This window comes from Labeo rohita, chromosome 10 (assembly GCF_022985175.1).
Source record: "Labeo rohita strain BAU-BD-2019 chromosome 10, IGBB_LRoh.1.0, whole genome shotgun sequence".
In the NCBI taxonomy this organism is placed as follows: Eukaryota; Metazoa; Chordata; class Actinopteri; order Cypriniformes; family Cyprinidae; genus Labeo; species Labeo rohita.
This window is the reverse complement of record NC_066878.1, coordinates 5,478,872-5,506,854: the sequence shown is the minus strand read 5'-3', so window position 1 is coordinate 5,506,854 and position 27,983 is coordinate 5,478,872. Positions and strand designations below refer to the sequence as shown.

At 34.9% G+C, this 27,983-nt stretch overlaps 1 protein-coding gene across 1 annotated transcript; it reads right to left on the bottom strand.

The window, feature by feature from the left end:
- On the bottom strand, nt 1-27,847 carry trim37 (tripartite motif containing 37). The gene is made up of 25 exons (XM_051121587.1): nt 27,691-27,847; nt 26,925-27,005; nt 23,301-23,402; nt 22,749-22,789; nt 22,165-22,281; nt 20,338-20,425; nt 20,025-20,147; nt 19,169-19,292; nt 19,014-19,081; nt 17,140-17,264; nt 16,785-16,835; nt 16,605-16,686; nt 16,445-16,521; nt 16,180-16,359; nt 14,393-14,507; nt 13,958-14,155; nt 13,445-13,581; nt 8,970-9,052; nt 7,499-7,675; nt 7,098-7,388; nt 6,602-6,766; nt 5,750-5,942; nt 4,202-4,320; nt 3,735-3,887; nt 1-1,517 (listed from the first exon to the last, which is right to left on the bottom strand). The coding sequence occupies exons 2-25, from the start codon at nt 26,943-26,945 to the stop codon at nt 1,459-1,461; spliced, it is 2,889 nt and encodes a 962-aa protein (XP_050977544.1). The 5' UTR covers nt 26,946-27,005; nt 27,691-27,847; the 3' UTR covers nt 1-1,458.
- Between the last annotated feature and the right edge of the window lie 136 nt (nt 27,848-27,983).

Genomic DNA, 27,983 nt, shown 5'->3' with positions numbered 1-27,983 from the left:
TAATGCTATGATCACATCATTTATTTGTTCAGGTTTTAATTTAGATAAATATACAGTACATACTGTGCATATACTCCAGTTTGTTTTGGGCCCCCCAAAAACTCTTTAAAAACATGCTAGAGAAAGAAACCAGTAAACTAGACTGTCCTCTTGCTCCTCATATGAAACATAAAACATCAAAAGAGGAACATTATTATTATAGCACAAAAAGCAGAATTAGATTTACATTGAATACTCACAGGAACACCGTTATCATTGTTTTACACTTTGCAGAACATGCTGGAGGGGAATTGAAAAAAAACAAACAAACAAAAAACCCCCAAAAAAAACACATTTGCATAAAGCACTTCTTAAGCCAACCATTAAAAAGCAACAGCAATGCATTTCAGGCTGCACACTTTTCAACAAAACATTCACATGTTCAACAGACTGTACAAAGCAAAAGCTGTACATGCAAAGCGCAAGACCATGACCTCAAATGAATAGAAGTGCATCACTCCCCAGCTGCTGATGATGCCATGACATCTATTCACAACATAAACCGAGTGATTTCCCAGCTGCTGCTGCCATAACAGACCACGTCATTGATGCTTTCTATCTGATCTCAAACCAAACTATACAAACACACACAAGCCCAGGGCTTTAAAAACACAGACGTGGACCCACCTGAGACTTTGGTTTAAGTATGTAACTGCTTTTTATTTGGACACCTTATAAGAATTATTGTGTTAACGGAAATAAAAAAAAAAAAGCAAAAAAACAGGAATGTAGCATTAGTAAGTTCATAAGTGCTTGTAATAAAGCTGTGCAATGCTAAATAACTGCGTATTTGAAATATATAAAAACACAATCATTGTGAAAGTCAGAAATTGTTTGAACTTGTATCAGCTCCATGTTCCCTTTTTGCAGACATTTAGTCAATGTAAACATGTTTTAGGTATAGGAATCTATGAATTGTGTTCTAGCTCAATATATTCACAGACAAGCTACATAAAATCAAACAAATTAAACAAAATCATCACTAATATCTATATATATAAACAGCACAAAGATAAGCCACATAAAAACAGAGCAGCACCTGTACTGACATTCTTGAACTCAATGTGCCAAACACTTTAAAACTTAATAAAGTTAAAGTTACTGAGGTGTTTGGCAACTCCCTATGAATTTATGACGATAAGCAGCATTGCAAAAGTAAAGGAAATGTATATAGTTATGCACACAAAATCTATACAACTAGTTTTATAACGGAATGTAACGCATTTCAAAATGCAAAGAAAAAAATCTTTACTATCCCAAAAGTAGTTCCTCTGAAATAACATACAGTAGCACACATAAACATACAGTCCTGTTCTGAACATAAAGTGAGTGCACAGACATGTGAAGAAGAGCACATTCAGTGGCTGACGACACAGGAAGGGTCATGTGACCTGCAGACATTTTTGTAACACTGGCGGATCATCTCTCTGTGGTCTCTCCAGTCACAAAGCTCAGATCATCGGGGATCAGCTGCTCGCCTGAGAACGAGACACAGACGCCGCTTCATCAGACCACACACAGATTGCTGGAACACTGGAATATATACTGTAATATTATAATAGGCTGGTGCCCGCAGCCCACCTGTAGAGATAATGGCAGGCTATGCAGGTGGCTGACCTGTGCAACTCTATTTTAAACTTTAACAACTTTAAGTACTTACATTTATCCATCACACAGGCTGTGTGATTGGGTCTTTGTCTAATGTAGAATTAAAAGGGAGGTACTAAAGGCTAAATTATTATTTTACTTGGATTTGACTTTCTAAAATAATTAGCATCTTCAACCACCAAAATTTTAGAAAACATTACAAATAAAACCCCATAAGTAAAATAAATATAAAAAAGGCAAAATAAAAGTAAACAAATTAAAAAGAAACAAAAAAAAACAAATCACTTTAAAAAAACTGGAATAAACAAACAAACAAACAAACACTAAAACAAACAAAAATTAAATTAATACAATTTATGCCAAACAAACCCCTCAAATAAACTTTTTTTTTTAAGTCTGCTTTTAGGGGATGTACTAAAGTCTAAATCATTTTACTTGGATTTAACAATTTTGACTTTCCGCAATATGCATCTTCAACCACCAAAATTTTAGAAAACATTACAAATAATACCCAAAACAATAATAAACAAACATAAACATAAAAAAAATAATAAAAAGTTAAAATAAAATTAATTAAATTAAATAAAACAAACAACAAAAACAAAATCGCCTTTAAAAAAAAATTATAAATAAAATATAAAATAAGGGAGGTACTAAAGGCTAAATTATTATATTACTTGAATTTAACAATTTTGACTTTGATATGCATCTTCAACCATGAACATTTCTTGAAAACATCACAAATAATACCCAAACAAAATAATAAACGTAAATAAAACACAAAACAAAAATAGGTAAAATAAAATTAAATAAAGAAATAAAACAAAACAACCAACCAAACAAAAAACAAATCACCTTTCAACTCCTTAAAATAAACAAAAACGAAAAAATATAAAATCTGGTATAAAAGGCTAAATTATTATATTACTTTGATTTAGCAACTTTGACTTTCTGCAATAATATGTATCTTCAATCACCAAAATTTGAGAAAACAACTTTTAGATTGAAAAGTTTAAAGACAAGTTCAGTAAATATGTCAAAGCTATTGGCTGGTATATATATATATATATATATATATATATATATATATATATATATATATATATATATATAATAAAAATTAAATAAATATATAAATTAAATCTGCTTTTTAAGGGAGGTACTAAAGGCTAAATTAAAATTTTACACAGATTTAAGAATTTTGGCTTTCTGCAAAAATATGCATCTTCAAAAACCAAAGTTTTTAAAACACCACAAATAATAACCCCCCAAAATAATACACAAAATAAAATAAAAAAATAAAAAAAAGGATAAATAAAATAAAATTAAAAGTAAATTAAAAAAAAAACTCAGACCTTTCAAACAATATATTGGAATTCCAAAAAACAAACAAACTTTTAAAAATTCAGCTTTTTAAGAGAGGTACTAAAGGCTAAATTATCATTTTACTATATTATATCTTCTGCAATAATATGCATCTTCAACCACCACAATTTTAGAAAACATCACAAATAATACCCAAAAAAGTAATAAATGTTATGTACTCATAATGACGTTTTTTGAAGTGACACTGACATGTTACATAGATATTTCTGTGAGTCTGTATCGCTTTTATATGGAAGCTTATTTCCACAACAGAAAAAAAGAAAATAATTACACATTTTTGACTTTTTTCCCTTCAGTTAACATCCAACAATTCTGATAAAAAGTCACAATAACTTTTTTATTTTTAATTTCAAAATTGCAAGATATAAACTCAGAATTCTGAGCTGCAATTCTAACTTTTTTCTCAGAATTGCAAGAACAAAATCCAAATTATGAGATAAAAAGTTGCAATTACATTTTTTTTTAATTCCGTGGTGGAAACAAGCTTCCATTTGCTCATTTTCAGTAAGACCGATCCTAATTTACATACGTACAAAATTCAAAGTCAAAAATGTAATTTGATCTGAACTGAGATGTGTCATTTACTGAGATGTGTCAACTTTTAGATTGAAAAGTTTAAAGACAAGTTCAGTAAATATGTCAAGCTATTGGCTGGTGGCAGTGATTTAACTAACAGCAGCAGTGCAGTGTGAGCTATGAACCTGGACAGGGTAGAGTTCTCGTGTCAAATGCACAGTCTCCAGCCTCCAGAGCCACCACTTCCTCCTCATTCTCGTTCTCGGTGTCACAGTCCAGCTCGCTGTCACTGCTCATGCTTGGCAGCACGTGGTGGGGCTGCTTCTGGCTGATGAGACCTATGGAAAGACGACCGTACATTTATATGAACTGACAGATATCAGTACTGAAAACACATGCTTTTTTGTAGTAGTTGTGCTTTCCTTCCTTTTGCCCTGAAATAGCACATAAGAGAGTGTTACTCATGAAGCACCTGAATAATTGTAATATCCGGAGAACTGTTCTAATTTGATGTGCAGTTAAATGACAGTGGCGTTCATTCACAGCGTGTGCAGTGACTCATCGATGCAACACAAGTGTAAAGTGCTGCAGTGTAATTATACCCCATGTTTTTTCCTGTTTTTGAGTTTGAGAATAGATCTTCATGTTTCACCTTCATCAGGGCGTGAGGAGGAAGAGGATGATGGCTCAGCCAGTGACAGCAGTGACTGATGGATCTCGCCCGCACCCTCTTGGTCACAGTTAAGAGAGCTATCCGTCAGCAGGCCAGACCTGAGGGATACAATCTTATTAAAAAAAATACACAGTGCATAACGCCATTTTATATGTCAAAAAAAAGAAAACCAAACACATACACAAATAAATAATAATAATAATAATAAATATAAATACCAAAAAAAAAAAAAAAAATTATATATATATATATATATATATATATTTGTACTGCATTATACTGATTTAAATACAAAAATACAGTAACACTATAAGCAAAATATTTCATTAATCACATTTAAGAAAAAATATAAACACAAAATAGTCATATTGTCAAAAATAGTTATTGAACTAATTAGTATTAATGATAATAAAAAAATAAGATAAAAAGTAATAATAATTAAAATCTGCTTAATTGTAGAAGAAAAATGAGAAAATATAAATAAACAAACTATTAAGTATTTTTAGTATATTTTAAATTATATTTTTCCATTATGTTTTATATCATTCTTATTGGGGGTGAAATCCAGGTCATATTTCACCACAAAATCTAATTTTTAAAAAATGTCTAATGTTTTTATGATTTAAATAATAAATAGTAATACAGTGAAATAAACAAACAAACAAACAAACAAACTCTGAGGAAAAATTGGGAATGCCATATATATTAATAATATAAAATAATAATATTATCAATAAAAAAAAACTGCTTATTTGTGATAAAACAAATAAATAGCTAAATGAACAAACAAACTTTGAGAAAAATTTGAATGCCAAAATAAAACAAAAAAAATTAAAATAATAAAAAAATAATTACAATCTATTTAATTGTGATAAACAAAAATAATAAAATTAAAAAAACAATTAAAATTTGCAAATTAAAAAAAAAAATTATTACCATAAAGTTTGTTAAAATTTGTTTATATAAAATAGATTTTTACTGCATTTTATATATTTTTCCAGTATTTTCTTAAATAATTCTTAAAGTCTTACTTATTTAAAAAAAATCCACAAAAATTGGAATGCCATATATACACACTAAACAAAACAAAACAAAAACTACACCAACCCAAAGAACACAGAACAAAGAAACAAGAACACAAAACAACCACCAAAAAAAAAAAAAAAAAAAAAAAAAACCTAAACTAAATTAAATTAAAAAAAAAAAACAAACAAAAAAACAAAACAAAACAACAACAACAACAACAACAACAACAACCAAAAAACAGTAAAACACAACCCAAAACAAAATGTAAAAAATAAATAAATAAATAAAATAAAAAAAAATGTTTGTCATTGCATTCAATAATGCAATGACAAATTAAAACCAGTGCATTATTACTAAGGACATGAGCATTTTATCTGTGTATTCTAGGTCTAAAAATGGTAACCTTCATTCAAGCTCAGTTACTGCATTTCTTCATAAATGGAAACACACAAACACACCCATAATGTGCTGGGCTGCTAATGGGTTGTTTCTGTACATTACCCGGTGGCTGGAGTCCTGCGCTGTTTGGTGGCAGGAGCAGCTGCTCCATTGAGGGCCGTGACGCTGAACAGGTCTGAAGCTGAAGCTCCGTACAGAAGTTCCTCATGTTTGGAGCCAGAAGCCTTATCAGAGGAAGAGGAGCTGCTTCCCAGTGAGGGAGGAGAGCTCTGCACACTGCGTGTTTTCAGCGAGCCTGCAAAACACAGATAGCGTCATTTCTAAACGATTTCAGTACACCTTGCAATATCAGGGTTGAGTTTCCCAGAAGTGTCTTTGCTTTTCCCCAAAATGAAATTTTCAGATTATTCCTAGTGTAACAAAGAATTTCAAAGCTATTGTTGCTTCTATGGATGGGCTAAACTACATATTTTCATAATTGGCTATGTTGAGTCTTACGATAAAATTAGGCTGCTTAGGTTGACTTGACACAGCATCTTAAAGATTAGTTCACTTCCAGAATAAATATTTCCTGATACTTCACTAGACAAGACCCTTATTTCTCAGCTGGTATTGTGTAGAGCCCTTTGAAGCTGCACTGAATCTGCAATTTGGACCTTCAACCTGTTGATCTCTATTGAAGTCCACTATATGGAGAAAAATCTTGAAATGTTTTTTTCAAAAACCTTCATTTCTTTTTAGCTAAAGAAAGAAATACATGAACATCTTGAATGACATGGGGGTGAGTAAATTATCATTGTATATTGTTTATTCTAGAAGTGAACTAAAGCTTTAAAAATGCAATGTTTATGGTGCAAGATGCTAAAAAACAGCATGAGATGAGACTAGATAAACTAGTGGTTTGGCAGATGGCAAGTCAAGCATGTTGACTGACGTCTAGTGTAGTGTACTGACCATCCAAAGAGGAGGGTCCCTCTCTGAGACAAGGAGCAGGTTCAACAGGGGACTCTCGTCCAGCTCCTCTCAGCTCCTTCTCCCCAGCATCCACAGCTCTGCGCAGGGACAGTCCACCCAGAGCTCCAACGCTCTCCTGCTTGGGAGAACCAGCCTTCTTCATTCCTAAAACAAAGATCAAAACAAAGTCAAGATGAATCTGCAACAATATACACTACTGTTTCAAATTTTGTGGTCAGTAAGATTATTTAGAGGGGTCATGAACACAGAAACCAAAATTCTCTTGATCTTTTGACATTTGCGAGGTCATTGTACTATAAGTTTTATAAGTTGTCCTGTAAGTTTTAGAACTCAAAACTTTCTTGTTAGTCTAAAAACAGCTTATTTTATTTTGACAAAATGACAGGTTGTGGAATGTGCCACTTTATGACATTTTATGTTTAATTTCATGCTACTGAGAAATGGTTGTTTTATGCATCGTAGCTCAGTGCCATACCACTGCGAGAGTGTCGTGATGAGACGGGCGCTTTGAAGAGCAGTTCGCTGGGTTTGCGACTGGGCCCCATCTCTGAGTCCATGGATAGGCCCTGCTCGTGGTTTGAAGCTCCCTGCGAGGAGATCCGACCGGCTCCACTGCGAGCTTCCAGCTGCCCTTTCACGTCTGACATCTTACTGCGCACTTCTGCCATTTGAGCCTTCAGTCTGATCAGGACCCCCGAGTCCGGGGCTGACCGACGCACCGCCTGAGGCCGACGCTCACGGTCTTTCCGAGATGGCACTGCAGCGGCTGTCAATCAACAACAGTTAATGAGACATAAATCATGTCAACCTTTGATGCTACAATTATTGAGTTTATCTTTATAATTTCAATCTCCAATTTGATCACATCAATGACACCTTGGCTCTGGAGGAGAGAGGTAGGGGGACGAGGCTGCATCCCCCACAGTGACTCCACATGGCTGCGGTCCTTTAGGTCCAGTAGTTGGATGAGGATGACCGGGTCGATCTCCAGGAGGCTGGCTGAGCTCGCACCAGCCCCACGTCTTGAACCCCGAGCACCTGCACCAGAACCTCCTGACCAGCAGAGAGAGACAGTTAGTATATTGAAGACTGACTGAATGAGGACTATAACTGTAACTATATTAGTGTCCATATCAGCGGACAATATTGTCTGTTTATTCTAAACGCATGCTCATCTGCTTAAAAATTCTTGAGTTTGTAATAGCAGGATTGATTCTGATTGGGTATCAATGTTTTATTGTTAACTAGCTGGAGGAAAAAAAAAAAAAAAACGCGCTCTGAAAGTCATTCCAAGAATACAATTTCTCTGTGCTTTTATCGTCATAGCTGTGATGTGGACTCAACTATTCTTTAAAATTGTATTTATTAATATTTTGAATTAACTTCATGTAATTATTAATTTCATGTAAATTTTAGTAATTTTATGTGTTTGTCCATTTAATTTTTTTTTTAATGTTTAAAATAATAATAAAAATTTTATATATATATATATATGTATATATGTATAATAACAACATTACAGTATTTATTATTAATGTATTTATTAATATTTTGAATTAACTTGTCATTTTTATTTTGTATTTTTTATTGTAAAAAAATGTAATAATAATTACATTTTATAATAATAATAATAATAACAACAACAACAACAATATTTATTTACAACATAATTTACAACACAACATAATTTGATGTAACTGATGTAAAATGTAACTGTTTATTATTATTTTAATTTATATAATTTATAATCAACTAATATCATTTATTTATTTATGTTTTTTTTTTAATGCATGTACGCTTCAATCTAAATAATTTTTGCTCTCCCCTAGCAACCCGTCACAGCAATTAGCAAACAAGAATGATCCAGTCAGTTCCTAATTGACAAAATAAAGTCCCGCCCTACAATTTTGCTTGCTTCAAAAAGCTGTTTTACCCCGTTTAAAATTACAACAGGAGAAAAAAAAAGATGGTCACAACTTCATTTCATGCTGACTTTAAAAATAACAACACTGCGCAGGTGTTTCAACTCTTAAAACATTAAAGTCCTAGGTATTTTTTGTGGAAATGATTAAATGTCACTTCAATTTAGTATGTACTAAACGTCTTGCCGCAGAAACTCCAGCAATGTTTTAAACTGCAGATTCTGCAGTAAATCTTCAAAGGCTGTTATGGTAATTTGGCTCAGTTACATCACTACAACTGATTAACAGGGTGTCGCAGACGATGACACTTCAAAGCCAAGTGTTTCAACACACCAGATTGCCATATGCATGACACTCGCTTTTCATTAGAGAAACAGCATTATTTGTATCAATGATGCCGCTTGGATGGAGAAACTCTGGTTCACCTGTTGCCCCGGCAACATCGTCGGGTAATTCGCCTTCCTCCAGATCTAGATTCCCACTGTACTCCACATCATTCTCACCAGACCTATAACAGACGAAAACAATTCAAACTTGTATTATTTTTCTTTTACTAGTGTAATGTCAGCCGCAAGTAAACAAATCTACAATGCATCACAGGATGAGCTCTAAAATTCTGGTGTAAATGTAGAAAGGTTCTGAATGATTAATTGGATCCCAATAGAGCTTAATGAGGCACGGCCCTGCATTATGTCCGCAGCGTATTACCAGACGCTTTAAATAGACCAGGATTCATTTGTGTAGCTCCCCCTGTTAATAGTGAGAGGTGGTATAGTCTGAAATAAGCTGCTCCACAGGGGGTGTTGATAGCATTCTGCTCCAAGCATCCTGCTGAATATGTATGTATATGTAAGAGAGAGTGTGTGTGCGTGTGTCTGTGTGTGTGAGAGAGAATGTAAGGGTAACACATGCACCATTGTCTCAGGCTCAACTGTGTGATGACTCAGTCCCCTCCAGCGGTTCTTTGCACTGATCCACTACAGTATTTATAGAAGCTGAGAGCTTCGACTCCACACGGATACATCGAACAAATGTTTACCCTGCTAGTATTTACACTGGCCCCACTATAAAAATAATACTGAAATGAATATACTAAAAAAGGAACTAAAATAAAAAAATAAAAAAGTATTGAAAAGAATTTAAAAAAAATATAATAATAATAATAATAATAATAATAATATTATTATTAATTATTATTATTATTATTATTATCATCATCATCATTATTATTATTCCCTTGCAATATACTTAAAAACAATAGGTTCTTTATACTGAATAAAAAGTAACAATTGTTATTAAAAATAATGATAAAAAATAAAATAATAATAATAATAATAATAATAATTATTATTATTATTATTACTATTATTCCTCCTTAATTCACTTAAAAGAAACAGGTTCTTTATACTGAGTTTTATTATTTTTATTTTATTTTTTTACAATTTGTATAAAAAAATATTATTCCCACTTAATACACTTAAAAACAATAGGTTCTATATACTGATTTTTTAAAATTAATTATTTTATTATTTTATTAAATAATGATGAAAATAAAAACAAAATAAAATAATATTATTAATCCCCCCTCACTTAAGTATTATTTTCCCCCTCGATACACTAAAAAACAATAGGTTTTTTATATTGAAAAAAAAAACATTTTTATTGAAAAACAATGATACATTTATAAAAAAAAAAAAAAAAAAAAAAAAATCAATAGTAATAATTATAATAATATAATATAATATAATAATAATAATAATAATAATAATAATAATAATAATAATATCCCCCTGAATATACTTAAAAACAATAGGTTCTCTTTATATTGAAAAATAATTTTTTGTATTTGTAAAAATAATGATAAAAAAAAATAATGATAATGTTAAACAATATAAAACACAATAGGTTTACTTTATATTGAAAAAAGACGATTAATAAAATTATTAACAACTGTAATAATAAATAAAATGTAATTGCACATAATTGCATTTGTACTACAAGTGTTAACTGGGCATGATGCATTCTGGAAACAGCACCTGATTCAGGTTTACCTGACTGACATCAGTATGCATGAGAAGCACACATGAAGAACACATGAAGCACATCCAAGAGACTTAAAAACATTTCATGCAAAAAAAAAAAAAAAAAAAAAAAAAAAAAAAAAAAAAAAAAGGTTTTTGTGCTGTATCCACATGCAGTGGCAGCATGCAGTGCAAATAGTCATTAAAAAAAAAATCAAGTCAAAACCATAAGTAATCTCAAGTGGTCAAAGAAAACCCATTTGAGATGATAATACCAGTCGTAAACAGAGCCTAACACCCCATAATTCCCTCTTTTCCATACTTTATCCTGAGTAAGCAGCGCTTCTGACATTTGGGTAACGTTAAGTGCATGGGCACCTGTACAAAGCCAACATGAAGAGCTTGCACAAAACACTTCAGCAAATAGAGTCAAAGGTGTGAGAGAAATGTGCGTGGGCCTGAGAACAAGAGTGCACGTGTGTGTGTGTGTGTGTGTGTGTGTGTGTGTGTGTGTGTGCAAATTGGAAAAGCCAGAGACTGTGAGAACGAGCATTTGTAAGCAGGAGGCAGAGGCTCTGATGACTCATTCGTCTCATCTGGTTGGAGCAGTGTGTGCGTTTGAGAGCAGTTTGAGCGGGCGGTAGCCGGCAGCATGAGCAGAAACATGTGAGGTTCTGACTCCAACACCTCACTACAGAAACACGAGCGCTCTCACAGAGCCTACACAAGTCAAAGCTGCCAATAGTGCTCATTCTCTCAGATCGTGATAGGACAGGACGGAACACAACAGTTCTTTGGTTAAACACAGAGTACGAGGGAATGCCTGTCACAAATGTGGTAGCAGCCCTAATTAAACTGTGTTTTCCAGCTTGGGGGAGGATACAGCTGTTACCCTATGGCACACAAAGCACCATCTCTTATGCGAGAATCTTAGTACACTAGTATTTACCACACCATGAGGATGTGACCCTAGCAAGTGATGAGTACTGCTTTAATATAGGGGGAAAAAAAAGGAAAAACACTATAAAAGCTGATCACGATTTTGCCAGAAAAAAAAAAAAACAACAACTACATTATCAACATATACTACCAGTCAAAAGTTTTTGAACAGTATTCTTTGAACAGTCTCTTCTGCTCACCAAGCCTGCATTTATTTGATCAAAAACATTTTGAAATATTTTTGCTATTTAAAGCAACTGTTTTCTATTTGAATATGTTTTCAAATGTAATTTATTCCTGTGATTGCAAAGCTGATTTTTTAAAATTATTATTCCAGTCACATGATCCTTCAGAAATCATTCTAATATTCTGATTTGCTGCTCAAAAAACATTTATTACTATTATTATGTTGACAACAACTGAGTAGAATTTTTTTTTAGGTTTCTTTGATGAATAGAAAGTCTAGAAGAACAGCATTTATCTGAAATAGAAACTTTTGTAACATTATAAATGTCTTTATGATCACTTTTGGTCAATTTAAAGTATCCTTGCTAATTAATTTCTATAATTCTATATAATTAAAAAAAAAATTCTTGAACGTATTAGAATGATTTCTGAAGTATCATGTGACACTGAAGAATGGAGTAATGAGGCTAAAAATTCAGCTTTACAATCACAAGAATAAAAGACATTTTAAAATATAGTCAAATAGATTTAAAATGGCAAAAATATTTCAGAATTTTACTGTTTTTAGAGCCTTTTACTGTTTTCAGACTTTTTTTTTTACGCCTCTAGGAATGGGCTTCGGGCCAATTTTCACGTCATAGTTCAGATGCGGGCTGGGCTTCAGGCCTGTTTTAGGCTTCTTCTTATTTTTAGATTTTAGACATCCACCATGTCTAAAATCTATGGTGATCTATGGTGAGGGAAAAAAAAAAAAAAAATCCACACTGGTGGAAACAAGATGAGATTTTACTTTCGCTTTCACTTTCGAGACCAGCTCGGAAGGCGTTTAGTGTCTCCTTCAGCAGCAGTGAGCGCGCCTTCAGCACAGCTGGAACAGTTCCGCGTTTAAGCGCACGCAATAGGCTAAAGCTTGCCACAAAGCACCGGCACAAGTTATTACCATGAACGCGTCTGGGGGAAATAGTAAGGAGATTTTTTAATTATTTATTAATAAACTAGTGTTTTCTGAGTCAGTGTCGCAAGGATGAAGTTGCCGATCCGGACTCGCCATCTCTTTGGATGTGTCTTTAGAGAGAAATCTTTACAGATTACATAATGAAAGAGTTTTTGTTTTCAATTTGTTTTATTTCATTAGTTAATAATTTAAAGCTTTCTACAGATGTATTTATCATGTCTGTGAGGTATGTATTCGCCAAGTTTCGGTTCATTTTTGTGAAGCGTTCCTGTTGAGATGACAGAAAGCACATCATGTTTGTTTTCTTTATTTTATAAAAGTACTGTTTGCAACGTTTTGTTGATATTGTGAGTGCATACAAATAAAAGTAGACCCTTTACAGTTCAGAATGATGCATTACTCTTACCTTTATGAGGAAAAATGACGGAATGTGTTAAACTGTTTCCACTGAAAAAAATACAAGTGATTGCGCTGGCGCCTCCATGTCCTGTAAACCGGCTTTAGTTTCCACTCTTCACACAAATTATTGGATATGCGCCTAATCGCACACATTTATCTAGGTTTAACGTTTAAACTAACATTGTATTATACTTGAACTGTTTTATATCTATAGATTTTATTTTTGAGATTGATCAAACAGACTATGATCAGTCTACCGCTGGCTGCTTGGTCGTTACTTTAAAAAACAAAAAATTATATTTAAGGAACAAAAAATGCTTCAAAAGTTTTTCTAAATTAACTTAATAAAAAACGAAACATTGTGAAATTTTAGCAAAGCTGTTTTAAATCTTGTACGTACATGGTCTCTTCGTCAATGTCATTCTCCTCTGTGTTACTGGTGGCTGTGGAGCTCCCTGAGGTGCTACTACCGTCCAGAGGATTGACATCTTCATCTCCAGTTAGACAGTCCACCTCCAGATCCCCGTCAGACAGCTCCTAACATTGCATCAACACATCATCATCAAACTGATCGGAATGTGCGCAATATAACATCAAATAGCTGCAAGCATGAAAATAATTCAAGTAATGTGGCTGTCAGGGCTTCAGGTTCACCACATTACATGTAGGCTTGTTTTCTTTAGAGATCACAATGAGCGTAATCTGATTTGACCGTCACATGCCTAAAACCACATGATGTAAGAGTGTGTATGTAAAAGATGTTTAAGATGTGGCTATGATGAAATTATGTATAATATCTTAAGGGGGTAGCCCAGCACTTTTCTAGGTCTCAAAGAGAACAAGAAAAAGCTAAAGATTTTATTGCTAAAAAGACATGCTATGAATGTCACAATGCTGCTCTGGCAAGCCTTACATTAGAGTCATCATGCTGGGTCTTCTCTTCATCCTCATCTTCTTTTGTCTCTGCTGAGGCTGCCTGATTCCCTTCCTCTAGTACGGAGCTCTTCCCCTGACGTGAGTCTCTCCCGGAGGATGTCGTGGGACAGAGACGCCGATCAGGTGGAGAGGAACTTCTCGACTTCTGCCGACGGAACAGCTCTATAGCTAACCTCTGTAAAGAAATGCACCAAATGTAAAAAGCATGTTACATAACACATTTTGAAAAGAAAAAAAAAAAAAAAGTGTTTCTTCATTTTTGAAAGCATCAATATTACATGAATACCGAATGCGTCCATAAATACACTCTCTTCAGTCTCAGAAAAGAAGTGGCCATTTCAAATTCCGTTCAAGTTTGATCCGAAGTAGGATGCATTCAGGGTAACATAAAACTAGCATCTTTAACACTAACCTCTTTCAGGTTGTTAATCTGTTGAATGTAGCTGGACTGGGCTGACTCCAGTTGAGTTATATACCAATACTGATCTCTACACTTCTGAAAAAACGTAGGTGATCGCACTTGATACCTGCGAGATTAATGGAAAAAGCAGAACATGAGAAACGAACAAGACAGCCTACACTGGATACATCCTTGTGCATTTCCCAAATTTCAAGGTCACTGCTTAATCCTATATGAAGTTTTCCTAACAGGAGTGGAAGGGCAGTTTAAGCATATTTTATAAATTAACTGCATTCTGAAGCACAGTATAAAAACTTACATGAGATATTTGAAAAAGAACTCTGATCAAAATTAGAGAACACTTACAGATACCTCCAAGTTATTGGTTTTAATTGGGCATCTGGTGCAATTTTCCTAAATTATATGACAAACCCTATTTAACGGGCAGGATTTCTCCAATTTTCACTGAGATTGAAAGATGGCGGGCCGCTCTAAGGTGAATGAAACAGTGCAACAGGAGCTTGTCCAGATGTAGGCCAAAGTGAGGACACTTTCTGCCACTGCAAGACGTTGGTCATTCCAAATCTGTGATTTCTCAAATATTGCAGGTTTACAGTGACACTAATTCATTTAAGTCCCCCAAAAAGGCTGCTCATCTAAGTAAGTCAAAGCATAAGAGGACAGGATAATGCAAAGACTCTCAGTGTGGAATCGGTTCAGCACTGCAGCTGGAATTGCTTGCCAGTTCAATGCGGAACAAGAGGTTCTGTCTCAGCATGTTTAAGAGAAGTTGGACTGAAAGCACATTCTCCAGTGACCAAGCCTCTCATCAGTAGAAAGAATCAAAAAGCTAAGCTCAGTTTTGCTGAGAAGCATGTTGTGTGAAGAGAGAAGTACTGGTCCAAAGTTCACTTTAGTGATGAGAGCAAGTTAAAATTTTTGTGTCTGATGGGAAACTGGATGAAAAGACTGAAGCTCAAGTGCTTAAAGTCATCAGTGAAAGGTGGAGGAGGTAGTGTCATGGTTTGGGGGATGTTTTCTGCAGCAGGAGTAGGGCCTCTTATACAGACATATAGCAGGATAAACGCAAATATTTATCAGAACCTCCTTCAGCAACATGCACTTCCTTCCCTGCAAGCATCTCCCAATCAGCCTGCAATTTTCATGCAAAACAATGCCCCCATCACACTGCAAAATAGGTACAGCAGTTGAAGCTAAGAACACTGAAATAATGAAATGGCCAGCCCAGAGTCCTGATCTAAATCCAACTGAAAATCTCTGGAAAATCCTTGGCGACAAAGTTATGGCTAAGAAACCCACTACAGTTACCAAACTATGGAAAAACTGTGGACCAAGATCACATCAGCGCAGTCTGAGAAATGAATGATGTCCTGCGGCCGCAGATGTGCTGAAGTCATTCATAGCAAGGGCCTCTACAGTTCTACTCATTTTTGACAGTTGCAATCCTCCAAAATTTTAGTTGTAATCTTCTTTTGTGCTACAGTGGTTACTGTTCTCTATATTTTGATCACTGTGTTTTCCACAAAATTAAGGTTCTGGTTGAAATGCCTTATTTTTCAAACGTTAGAACAGTGGTATACCTACAGCTAATATTCTTTCAAAATTTGAGCAATTAAGATGAACAATATTTCTGAAAAAAAATCAAGTATTTATAGACTGTTCTCTAACTTAGATCTCCACTGTACATGATGCATTTCATAGGAATAAATTCTATTCCACTGCATCTAAGATGTTTTTGAACACAAGTACGCTTCTAAAATACAGCTGCAAGGTCGCACCTGAGAACAAGTGTGTCAGTCTGCATATTCAAGTAGCCCTCACTGGCGAGAAGGTCCAACCTGAAGAACCTGTTATAGCCCCAGCACTCGCCCACCTCAAAGTCTGATGCAAACTCTCGAATGATGTTTTTAGTGGGGTCACTGGAGGCCTGATGGACCATCTCCACCCTATATTCATACCTGAAACAAATGCAACCAGTTAGCCTTCAAAAACATTATTTGTGACACTGCAAAGCAGGATGATAGGACAGCACGTGCAGCCTACTTGGACGTCTCTGGGAGTCCTGCTGACAACTCTAGAAAAACAGAGAGATAGTTTCCTCGAACAACGCCATTGCCATCCTAAAACAAAACAACAGTGTTTGTGAGAATAGGAAGAGTTTGTGCATTTCAATTCGTCACCATGTTATGGTTGACAAACCTACCGGATAAACCTTCAACCTCCAGCACAGGCCTGAAATCTGGAGCGGGGGGCTGTAGACGGGGTCGGCTCTCTGCCGCAGAGTACTTAAGGCAATGAGACAACACCGATTCAAGTCACGCAAGAAAACTAATGCACCATTTAAGATATAAATTAATAAGAAAGACAAAGGGAGTATCATTACCTGAAGTTTGCCAAAACAAAAGTACTTGAGTCATAGGCAGGGACCAGCTCACTGAGAAGAAATGAGACATGACTGTGAGCAATTTATCTTGCAAATTGAAATGGGAAAGTCTCCACATGAAAAGTTCACCACAAACTTCATTTCACTCATAAATAAAGAAGTGCTATTATAAAATCTCACTGGAGAAGAAGCATACCGAATTGGCCAACAAATTGACATGATGATTGAATGGCTTCATAAGCCTAGAGTTGTTTTTACAGGTGTGCATGTTTATCCACAGACTGCCACAGAGGGCGCAAAAGTTTGTGCGTGTGAAGCAGCAATCTAACAGGTACAGTGTTCTATGTCTATGTACCTGGTGAAGTCTGGTGGGACAGGGGTGGTGACAAAAGACTGCATTGGTTTCCTGTGAACCTGCTGGAACATGAGCAGGATCTCTGGACTCTTAGAGATCAGCTCGCTCTTACTGCACGAACGCAGCTGTGGGGTGAAAACACACTTGTCACAAAAAGTCTACAAACATTTTTCTAGTACTGCCCCTTAATAGTCGACTTCTAACGCAGCCTCCTTACGGTTTTTCACAATCATAATCTTTTTTTCTGCTGGTGTGCTGTGACAAGCTTTATGTATGCGCTCGAATGCTTATTAGGTTATGTAGGCAATTAAAGGCTCATTATTCTGATTTAAATGGTTTATTAATAAACATACAATTAGTTGACTAATCGCTTAAAATGAACGACTAGTAGTCGACCAGAAAAATCAAGGGTAGTCGAAGGCAGCCCTACACTTTTCATGAATTCTTCGAAATTCTAATTTAATGTTATCTTTTAATTACAATTTATCGCAAAGAACATAATTTAAGTGAAAAGACTAAATTAGTGCATACAGTTTAGAATTAGTATTTGGTTTGTCCTCCGTTCATTAGTCACATTTTCCTATTTGACCCATTCTACTTAGGTCTACTTAGGCCATTTTTCTGATTTTATTAAGTCGAATTTAACTTTTTGCCACGATTTTTTTTTTTTTTTATAAATCGGAGAATCACAATTTTGAATAGAAATATTACCAAATGTTAAGATTAGACACTTTGACAGTATGCCAATGATAACAGTAAAGAGAAAAGAATGAACCAACCGCATGTCTGTGCACGTGATTAACTGCTCATGTGTGATGCGCTCATATTGCTAGGCGCCATTCACACAGAATGCACTTTTGTGTTGACAAAGATGCAATGCGGGCAGTGGAATAGGAAAACCATGCAAGAAAATGGGAATGAACTTTTTAACTTGAGCACCGCGTTTTTAGAATGCCGTTTCATGCATGAGACGCTGCAAGAGACATGAGTGCAACAGTCAAACACATCCATGTTTACAAAGAAAAACAATGGAAAAGCAGCGCAATCGAAAAAAAAAAAAACTTTAAAGAACTACTGCTGTATGTCTGATATTTCATATTTGCATCACAATGAAAGCTGTCAAAAAAAAAAATTTGATTTTTAAGTTTTTGTCATATCACCAAGCCCTAATTCTACTTCATAACCTTAATTAAAGATATAATAGTGCAGAACAATTGATTATTCTCAGGTTTTAACAGAAGTATTTGAATAGCATATTTTCAGTGTAGTCTCAAGACTTTTGAACTCCATTGCACATCTGCTTTATTTTACAACATACACTACCCTCCAAAAGTTTGAAAACGCTCTAGAAAGGTGGGGTTTTGGACAATATTGGCATGAATCCTTTTTAATTTGTGATAATTTTGCACTGATAAGGGACAGCACAAACTACAAAAACATATTTTATTGCATAAACAGTTTATACATAGAAAAAAACGTAAAATTTCAGTTCATCAAAATATCCATCATTAGCAGCGATTACAGCTCTGCATAATCTGGGCCTAAATTGTACTGGGCCTCATTGTAGGCTAAACTTAATTGGCAATCAATTGTTGAAGCTATTAAAGTGTGCTGACCCAAAAATCTTTTAAAAACCTGGGCCAAGTTCAAACCAGTAACCAGGCATCACAGCTGGCAAAGGGGCATGTCTGACTTTGACATGTATATATTGCCATTATTATGTAATCAAATTGAAAATTATTATTGCTGGTCTTCAATGATAATGTCAAGTTACTTTAATGTATTTGCACCAAAAAATTATAAGGATTTATGCTGATATCGTCCAAAACCACACTTTGCCAGGGGTGTTTCCAAACTTTTGGAAGGCAGTGTACCTGATGTTCCACTTCCTGCAGCAGAGACTCCAGCAGTTCTGTCTCCTGTGTCAGAGAGGTCTTCTGTCCTGTGGGTGCAGCAACTCTATATTAGACCAATATAACTGCAAATGTCAGATTACATAAAAACAGTCAGAACAAAAGCCTGTTTGTACCCATGAGCGTGATAAGTTTGTTCTTGAGCTGATTATCTAGCCGAGCGATCATCATTTCCACAGCATTCCGGATTTCCCTCACCCTCTCATCCTTTGCCCCACGCACCGCCTCAACATTCTTCTCCTGAAAAACACAAAAAAAAAACGCAAAGCTCTCAAAACTTCCAAAACGTATATTATATGGCCAAAAGTATGTGGAATTGAACACCAAATCAGCATATTAGAATGACTTCTGAAGGATCATGAGACTCTGAAGACTGGAGTAATCGCTGCTGACGATTCAGCTTTGATCACAGGGATAAAATGCATTTTAAAATATCTGAAAATAAAAGTTTAAATTGTAAAAAAAGTTTCAAAATATTACTATTTTCACAATTTATAATAATAAATACAGCCAGATGAGCATAAGCGATGTCTTTTAGAAACATCTTACTGACCTCAAACTTTTGAACAAAACTGTCTAAACCATCTGCATTAATAGAGAATTAGTCCTCCAACTTCCACTTCAAGGAAGACTTTCCACTAGATGTATCTGGCCATGTGTGTAAATTTGTTTAGTGCTGTGGCGCCCTCTATAGGACAATCACCTGCTGCAGGATTCAAATGTGAGCTATAAACAGTAGCTGATGGATTTGTGTGGGATTCTTGGCGTCCTGGAGTTCTACATTATGTAAAACGCCTTCAAAAGCACTTATCAAACCAGGAATACATGTAATTAGATAACATTTGATTTGTCATTAGCAGTTCCATCTAAAAGGGATTTGTGGCTGCTAAACTAGCATCCATTACAAACGCTCAACTCCGAACACATCTAAATGGCTCCGTGTGGGTGTGAACGAGAAGCGAGGGTGCTTACCACTTCTTGAACCAGACTAATCAGCTCCATTAGCCGGCGCCGCAGCTTGGCCACCTCCTCGTTCACCTTTGTCACATGCTGCTCGTAGATCTCGGCCAAGGGTTTGAACGTATGACCTCCATGCTGTGGAAAGGAGGAAGAGGAGGTGATAAGCTAATTCCTGTCCAAGTCATTCACATTAGGCACAAAATTATTCATTGATAATTTGCTCCTATGTGTGACCAGTCATGTTTTATCACAGTACGCTTGGATCTGACACCGTATGTGTAATCTACCAATCTGACTAGTGCGTTTTGAAGGCAGAATTGCGTACCATGCCTCCCCACAGAGCACACTGGTGACAGATGCACTTCTTACAAGTCCAGCAGAACACACTCAACTTCTCATGATGGTTCTCACACCTGTTAGGGTGAGAGAATGACAGTCAGTATTAACTCTACACTAATTGGTCACTTAGTCATCCCAGAACATGAAAACCAAATACAAGCCACAGCGCATCTTTTTTTTTTGTTCCCCTATATGAAAACATTTTAACATGCCTATTTATACTGTATGAAAAGCTATGATATAAATATAATCACAACATTGTAAACATTTGTGCTGCTTAATATTTATGTAGAAACGGTGATACTTTTTAGAATTCTCTGATGAAAAGAAAGTAAAATAATAAATAAATAAAATAAAAATACACTGTTGTTTAAAAGTTTGAGATTAGTAAAATATTTAATGTATTTTAAAGAAGTTTTTTATGCTCTTTTAAGGCTACGTTTATGTGATCAAAAATACGGAAAAAAAAAAATGTAATATTGTGAAATATTATTACAATGCAAAATAATGTTTTACTATTTTAATAGACATTAAAATCTAATTTATTCCTGTGATCAAAGCTGAATTTTCAGCATCATCACTCCCGTATTGATGATTTATTATCAGCTGATTAATTATGTTGGAAACTGTTGTGCTGCCTGATTTTTCTTTTGGAATCTGTGATTTTTTTTAGGATTCTTTGATAAATCAAATGTTTAAAAAAAAACAAACAAACAAAAAAAAAACAGCATTTATTTAAAATAGAAATTTTTGTAACAATATTCACTAACGTTCAAACGTTCGGGGTCAGTACATTTTTATTTACTTTTTTTGAAAGAAATTAATACGTTTATTCAGCAAGGATGTGTTAAATTGATATAAAGTGATGTAAAGCTAAGACTTATATCCACCTTTCTCCTGAGTAACCGATAAGTGGCGCCATGATGGATTCTAACTTCCATTTGGGTGCCTTTGTGTTCTGGTCTCCATAGAAATCCATGTTAAAACATGTAAAAAAAGATTGAGTGAATTGAAACCAAAATGTGTGCAAGTTTAACGTTATATGATCTGCTCGGAATTTGTTGTCATATTTGTTAATTTGACTAGATACACCAGAGACCAGAAACGTAAAGCACCGCTCCAGTTGGGCGAGACTTCCGCATTCAGAAAAGGGTGGATTGTTAGAAAAGATTTATAATTTGAATAAATGCTGTTCTTCTTAACTTTTTATTCCAACAATCATGCAAAAAGTATCACAAGTTCCAAAAAAACATTTGGCAGCACAACTATTGCCAACACAGATAATTCTAAAAATAAATCAGCATGTTAGAATGATTTCTGAAGGATCATGTGACACTTCAGTCTGGAGTAATGGCTGCTGAAAATTCAGCTTTGCATCACAGGAATAAATTATATTTAAAGTATATTAAAATAGAAACCATTACTTTATATTGCAATAATATTTTGCAATATTACAGTTTTTTCTGTATTTTTGATAAAAAAATGCAGTCTTGAAGAGCATAAAAGACTTATTTAAAAAACATTACAAGTCTTACTGATCCCAGACTTCTGAATGGCTGTATAAATATCGGAATAGACATTTTTTAACATTATAAAGTCATTACAGTTACTTTTAATCAGTTTAATGCATCCTTGGTGAATAAAAGTATTCATTTCTTTTTTTCAAAACCTTTTGAACTTTATTACATATTTTGCACATTCAATATTATATATAGTTATTCCACTAGGCCAAAAGTGCCCATAGTTCAAAAAACACTGTACTGCAGCTGTTAGGACTGTATTAATATACTGTGTGAATAAGTGAATTGCTCACTTGTCTTTATCATTCTCCTCATGTTTTGTGAGATTGCAGAGCTGCAGTGTGTCCAGTTGTTGAGTCACTTCTTCTGCCCAGCGACAGTTGACCAGTTCCCTCAGCTGAAGTGGAGCTCTAAATACAAGGACCACGAACCAAATTGTTATTATTACTAAGAAAGACAGGACAGAGTAATGAGATGGGTAATGTTGCAAGCTGGATTAAAGTTAATTCTAAAAATCTTCTGCAATGTTTGTATATCTTTTTTAGATGAACCAAAGCGAGTATGAGATCAGGGATGAATGTGTTCCAGCACTCCAGATAAAGGAGTTTTTTGTGTTTGAGCTTTAATTATGAAGCTCTGGTTTGCTGCTTTGCCAATTATGTAAGTGTGTTTCTGTTGCCAAATATCATGTGGCTCTGGTCCAGTTGTCTAAAGTTTTTTTGGATGCGGTTTCCTAAATGTAACCAATCAGTGCTTCCCCGAAATGATCTCATTCTGTGAACTCTAACAATAGAAAAATCAATACCTAATCCTCTAGATTTACTTCAAAGACTGTCAGAGCTCAAAACATCATTTGAAGTTGAACCTCAGAACTTACCGACAATGGGGACATTGAGCTCTCTGTTCAGTCAGCCAACGCTGCCAGGAAAAAAAAATAAATAAATAAAAATTTACTAATTTATAAATGCTACCTTGGCTTATCCTCCGAATCAATAAGTGGTCAATTATTAAAATATATTTTAAGTGTTTTATCCATTGGATTCTTCCCAATGTGGTGCACTTGGACAGCATTTAAAAAACATCGACTGCATGCTGGTCATTAAAGTGATTTGGCAAAAACAAGTGAAATATCTATCTATCTATCTATCTATCTATCTACCTATCTACCTATCTACCTATCCATCCATCCGATCTGATCTGATCTGGAGTGAAACGTGATGTGTTAAATATTTGTGTATAACAATAATAAAAATCCTTTATAAATCTTATTAAACCAAATCCTCTGTATTTAGTCATGTCCTGTCAAGCTGACACAATAAAGAGAGTACAGGGAGTGTTGATTAATTAGACAGACACTGTGAGCTCCTCTAGGCTGTGTGTAGTATGATCATTGTGCTGCTAATGAGTGCGTATGCACGTGCTTGCTCACCCGTATGCAGCTGAAACAGCACAGTTTGGAACAGTGAGGGCAGAGACGAGCATCACGCAGCTTTTCCATGCAAATGAAGCAGCGGAAAACTTCCGCTATACTCTGAAAAAAGCAAGAGAAGAGGCTATTCAGACAAGCTTCAGAGGGAAAGTGTTCTGTCAACTTTTAAACAACATATAATGAGCTTCATATTAGTTGAATCATGAACACATTACTTACTTAAAGGAGAACTCCACTTCCAGAACAACAGCTTACAAATAATTTACTCATCCCTTGTCATCCACGATGTTCATGTCTTTCTTTCTTCAGTCATAAAGAAATTATGTTTTTTGAGGAAAACATTTCAGTGGTTCTCTCCATATAGTGGACTGATATGGTGCCCCGATTTTTGAACTTCCAAAATGCAGTTTAAATGCGGCTTCAAACAATCCAGAATGTGGTTGTAAACGATCCCAGCTGAGAAAGAAGGGTCTTATCTAGCGTAACGATCGGTTATTTTAATGAAAATAATACAACTTATATACTTTTTAATGCCAAACACTCGTCTTGTCTTACTCTGCCTGGACTGTTTTTGTTCTGGTTCATGGCAGTTAGGGTATGTTGAAAACTCATGTTCTCCCTCAACTTCGAAATCGTCCTATATCGCTGTTTTACCTTTTTTGTTAAGGGTGTTTGATCTTCTTTGCATGTTCACTTTGCAAAGACTGGGTCAGAACTTCTGCAGTGATGTAGGACGATTTTGAAATGATTTTTGAAGTTAAGGGAGAAAATACATTTCGACATACCTTAACTGTCTTGAGTCAGAATACTCAGAGTTCAGGGAGAGCAGGGCAAGATGAGCGTTGGAGATTAAAAAGTATTTAAATTGCTTATAATGGAAATAATCAATCGTTTCGCTAGATAAGACCCTTCTTCCTCGGCTGGGATCATTTACAACCGCATTTGGGATCATTTGAAGGTGCATTTAAACTGCGTTTTGGAAGTTCAAAATCGGGGCACCATACCAGTCCATTGTATGGTGAAAAATGCAAATGTTTTCCTCAAAAAACAATTTCTTTATGACTGAAGACAGAAAGACATGAACATCTTGGATCACAAGGGGGTGAGTACATTATATGTGCATCTTTGTTTTGGAAGTGGACTTCTCCTTTAACATTGACACTACTAATATTCACTACAATATAAATCAAACAGTTTATGTTCTTAAAGGAATGGTTTACCCAAAAATACAAATTTGCTGAAAATTGATCAACTTCCTCGTCAAAATAGATTTGGAGAAATTTAGGCCCTGTTTACACTAGTGTGTTTTCATTTAAAAACTGCATTTTAAAATAAAAATGATCCTTGTCTACGCTGGTGTTTTTTTTTTTTTACTGCGTTTCAGAAATGACCATGATGTTATAGTTTATAGTCATCAAAGATACACAGAGCAAATGTGGGCAGCCATGTCACTGTTTTGGTTATTTTACACTGAAATGCAACCCCCAAGACTTTTCTGCAGTGTTTGAGGGTCGAAAAGCCAGAGTAGTGCCAAAAATGTATGCATTTTAAAACAAAAATGCACTAGCGTGAACATATCACTCGCTCACCAAAGGATCATACGTTGTAAATGGGTGCTGTCAGAATTAGAGTCCAAACAGCTGATAAAAACATCACAAGTAGTCTATACAATAAGCTAATAAGCATGTTAGCAAGAAACTAATCCAACATTAAGACATTCGAACTTAAATCCATTACTTCTGGACAAGTAATCAATTAATTTCTAGTGATCTCTCCGTATTTCACTCCTAACTCAGAATAAATTACTTTTTCCACTGGAGAAAGCAATATTATGGACACTTTAGCTGAAAGCTGCAGTCGGAGGTTAAACATCTTGATGGATTTGTTTCAAACATGCAGCTTTTCACATCACAATACGATAATTGATGGACTGGAGTCGTATTTGTAAATTATTGCAATGTTTTTATTAGCCATTTAGACTCTTATTCTGACAGCACCCATTCACTCTAGAGCATCCAATGATGAGCAAGTGATGCAATGCTTGATTTCTCCAAATCTGTTCTGATAAAGAAACAAACTCATTAACATCTTGGATGGGATGAAGGCGAGTAGCTTTCCAGCGAATTTGCATTTCTGGATGAGCAATTCATTTAAAAAGAACAGTTGAGCCAAAAATGAAAATTATGTCTTCATTTAGTCACTCTTTTGGACTTTCTTGTGAGCTTCAAGCTTGTAATATAATGCACAAATCTTACAGATCAATGATAACTTTCAAAATCTTTTTTTGTTATTTGGGAGTCTTGAGTTTCTTTTATTAGAAGACAAGAGTGTTCAGGATATTTCTTATAAGTTCACCTTTTGTGTTCAATGGAAAAAGGAAACCTATTCACATTTAAACAGTCTTGGGGAAAGTTACTTTTAGAAGTAGTACTGCGTTAATCTATGAAAAAGTATCTAATTGCATTACTTAGTTAAGGTCATTGCACACTAAGTCCGAAATTTTCGTATGCTTTTTTTTTTTTTTGTATTCGTCATCCTTTCCTATCAAAGTTTCCTATCAAGTTTCGGAGAAAGTGTGTAAACATGATTGACACAACATGAGGTCGTATTTATTTTTTAAAGTGCAAAAATTTCAGAGAGAAATTTCGGACTCAGTGTGCAATGACCTTTACTCTTAATGGAAAGCAGTGCATTACATCATTTTTTGCATTACTTTTGTCATCTGGACTGGGCTTGCTTATGTTTTTTAATAACAAAAAGCCCCAAAGTTATATTTCTGGCAACTGTAAAGGCCCTTTCACACCAAAAGTGAAATCAATAAGCCTCAGGCCGAAGAAAGTGCCTCTGACTTTCAATTTTTCTCAACACGACCAGGAGAGCTGTCAGTAAATAAATAAAAACACAAAATAACTTGCATTGCTTATTTGAAAAACTCAAATATGTGACCCTGGACCACAAAAGTAGTCTCAAGTAGCATGGGTATATTTGTAGCAACAGCCAAAAATACATTGCATGGGTCAAAATAATAAATTTTTCTTTTATGACAAAAATCATTAGAATATTAAGTAAAGATCATATTTCATGAAGATATTTTGTAAATAAATATATCAAAACTTAATTTTGGATTAGTAATTATTTGCATTGTTAAGAACTTCATATGGACAACTTTCTAGGTGATTTTCTCAATATTTTGATTTTTTGGCACCCTCAGATTCCTGATTTTCAACCAAATTTTGTCCTATCCTAACAAACCATACATCAATGGAAAGCTTATTTATTAAGCTTTCATGTATAAATCAATTACTTAAAAATAAATAAATAAATAAATAAAAAAATCAACACTTATGACTTGTTTTGTGGTCCAGGGTCACATATTTAATTGTAAATTTAAAAGCAATGCGTTACTTTACTAGTTACTTGAAAAAGTAATCGAATTACGTAACTCGTGTTACCCCCAACACATGTATATGAATGACATGAGCATGAGCAAATAATAACAAATATTTTTCCAGTTTGGATCAAGGTTAGAAGTAATGTTCCATGTTAAGGTTGTCTATAAACACAAGGCAACTTGATGCCTGCATAAATCATAAAACATACACAGACATCACACTGTAAACATACCTCAACACTCTGCTCATCCATTTCAGCCAGTTTTACTTCTGACAGTCAAATATATCAGACGAGAGAATCCTGGTGCTTTCACTGCAGCAAAAACAGAGCAGACACCATTCAGATGCTCACATTTCAGCAGTATCATGCACAGTCTGGCAGTCTTTTGAAGGACAATCTACAGTAGATTCCTATAAATATGTCTAGCAACTCAGAGCATTTGTGACAAGTGATAGAAGACATTCATCTGCATGAGCTTATATGACTGCCAACATCATATAAGCTAAAAACACATTTTGTTTAATAATAAACACACAATACTGAATGAACAGCCAAAATGCTGCAGGTTATATATCTGCCAACATCTATTGGAGGCCTTCATGCTTTTATAAAGCACATAACGGTATCAAATACAACACATTAATAATAAACGTTCACACACAATTGACTTTAACAACCAAACAACCCATAAACAGTCCGAACGACCAGTTCGACCAATAACAAACGCTGTCATCTATTAAATATGTCTGCAGGGACAATATTTGAACACATCCAACAAGCAATGCGATCTTAAAACTTAATGCTAATACAAAGAGGATAAGAAACCAATGATATAACGTTAATATAAAAAATATTATTACGAATACACAACACATATAACGTTACTACCAGGTGATGTAGCACAGGTTAGCATTTAGCAAGTTAGCTACGAGGGGGTTTGCTCAAAACTCAGTTCACCATACAGAAATGCCTTCTGTATCTATCAAAATGCATTTACCTTTTAGTGTCGCCCTCGAATCCGTCACTCCGACTGTCTACATCAAACGCTATTAATTTAGTGTTATATGAACAGGTACTGTAGCATCAAACTGCTTGTTTATGGACTAGCAGCAGCAAGCAGCGAATGTAGCGCCTATATGTCAATGTCAGTCACCATGGGAGACCGTGTCAGTCACCATGGGAGACCGCATCCACCAATCGTATTCACTGTTGGTAGCCGAGCGGATTAGAATGAACCAATCACTAACGCGCATTTCGAGAGGGCGGGTCATTAAGCGTGTGACACGCCTA

What these genes read in the sequence shown, in the direction of transcription:
- trim37 (XM_051121587.1), bottom strand. Translation starts at nt 26,945, where the DNA reads ATGGATGAGCAGAGTGTTGAG. An exon ending in GCTCAATGTCCCCATTGTCG is followed by an intron (nt 22,282 to 22,748) that starts GTAAGTTCTGAG and finishes CCTTGTATTTAG; the next exon opens with AGCTCCACTTCAGCTGAGGG. An exon ending in TTTGTTTTGGCAAACTTCAG is followed by an intron (nt 16,687 to 16,784) that starts GTAATGATACTC and finishes CATTGCCTTAAG; the next exon opens with TACTCTGCGGCAGAGAGCCG.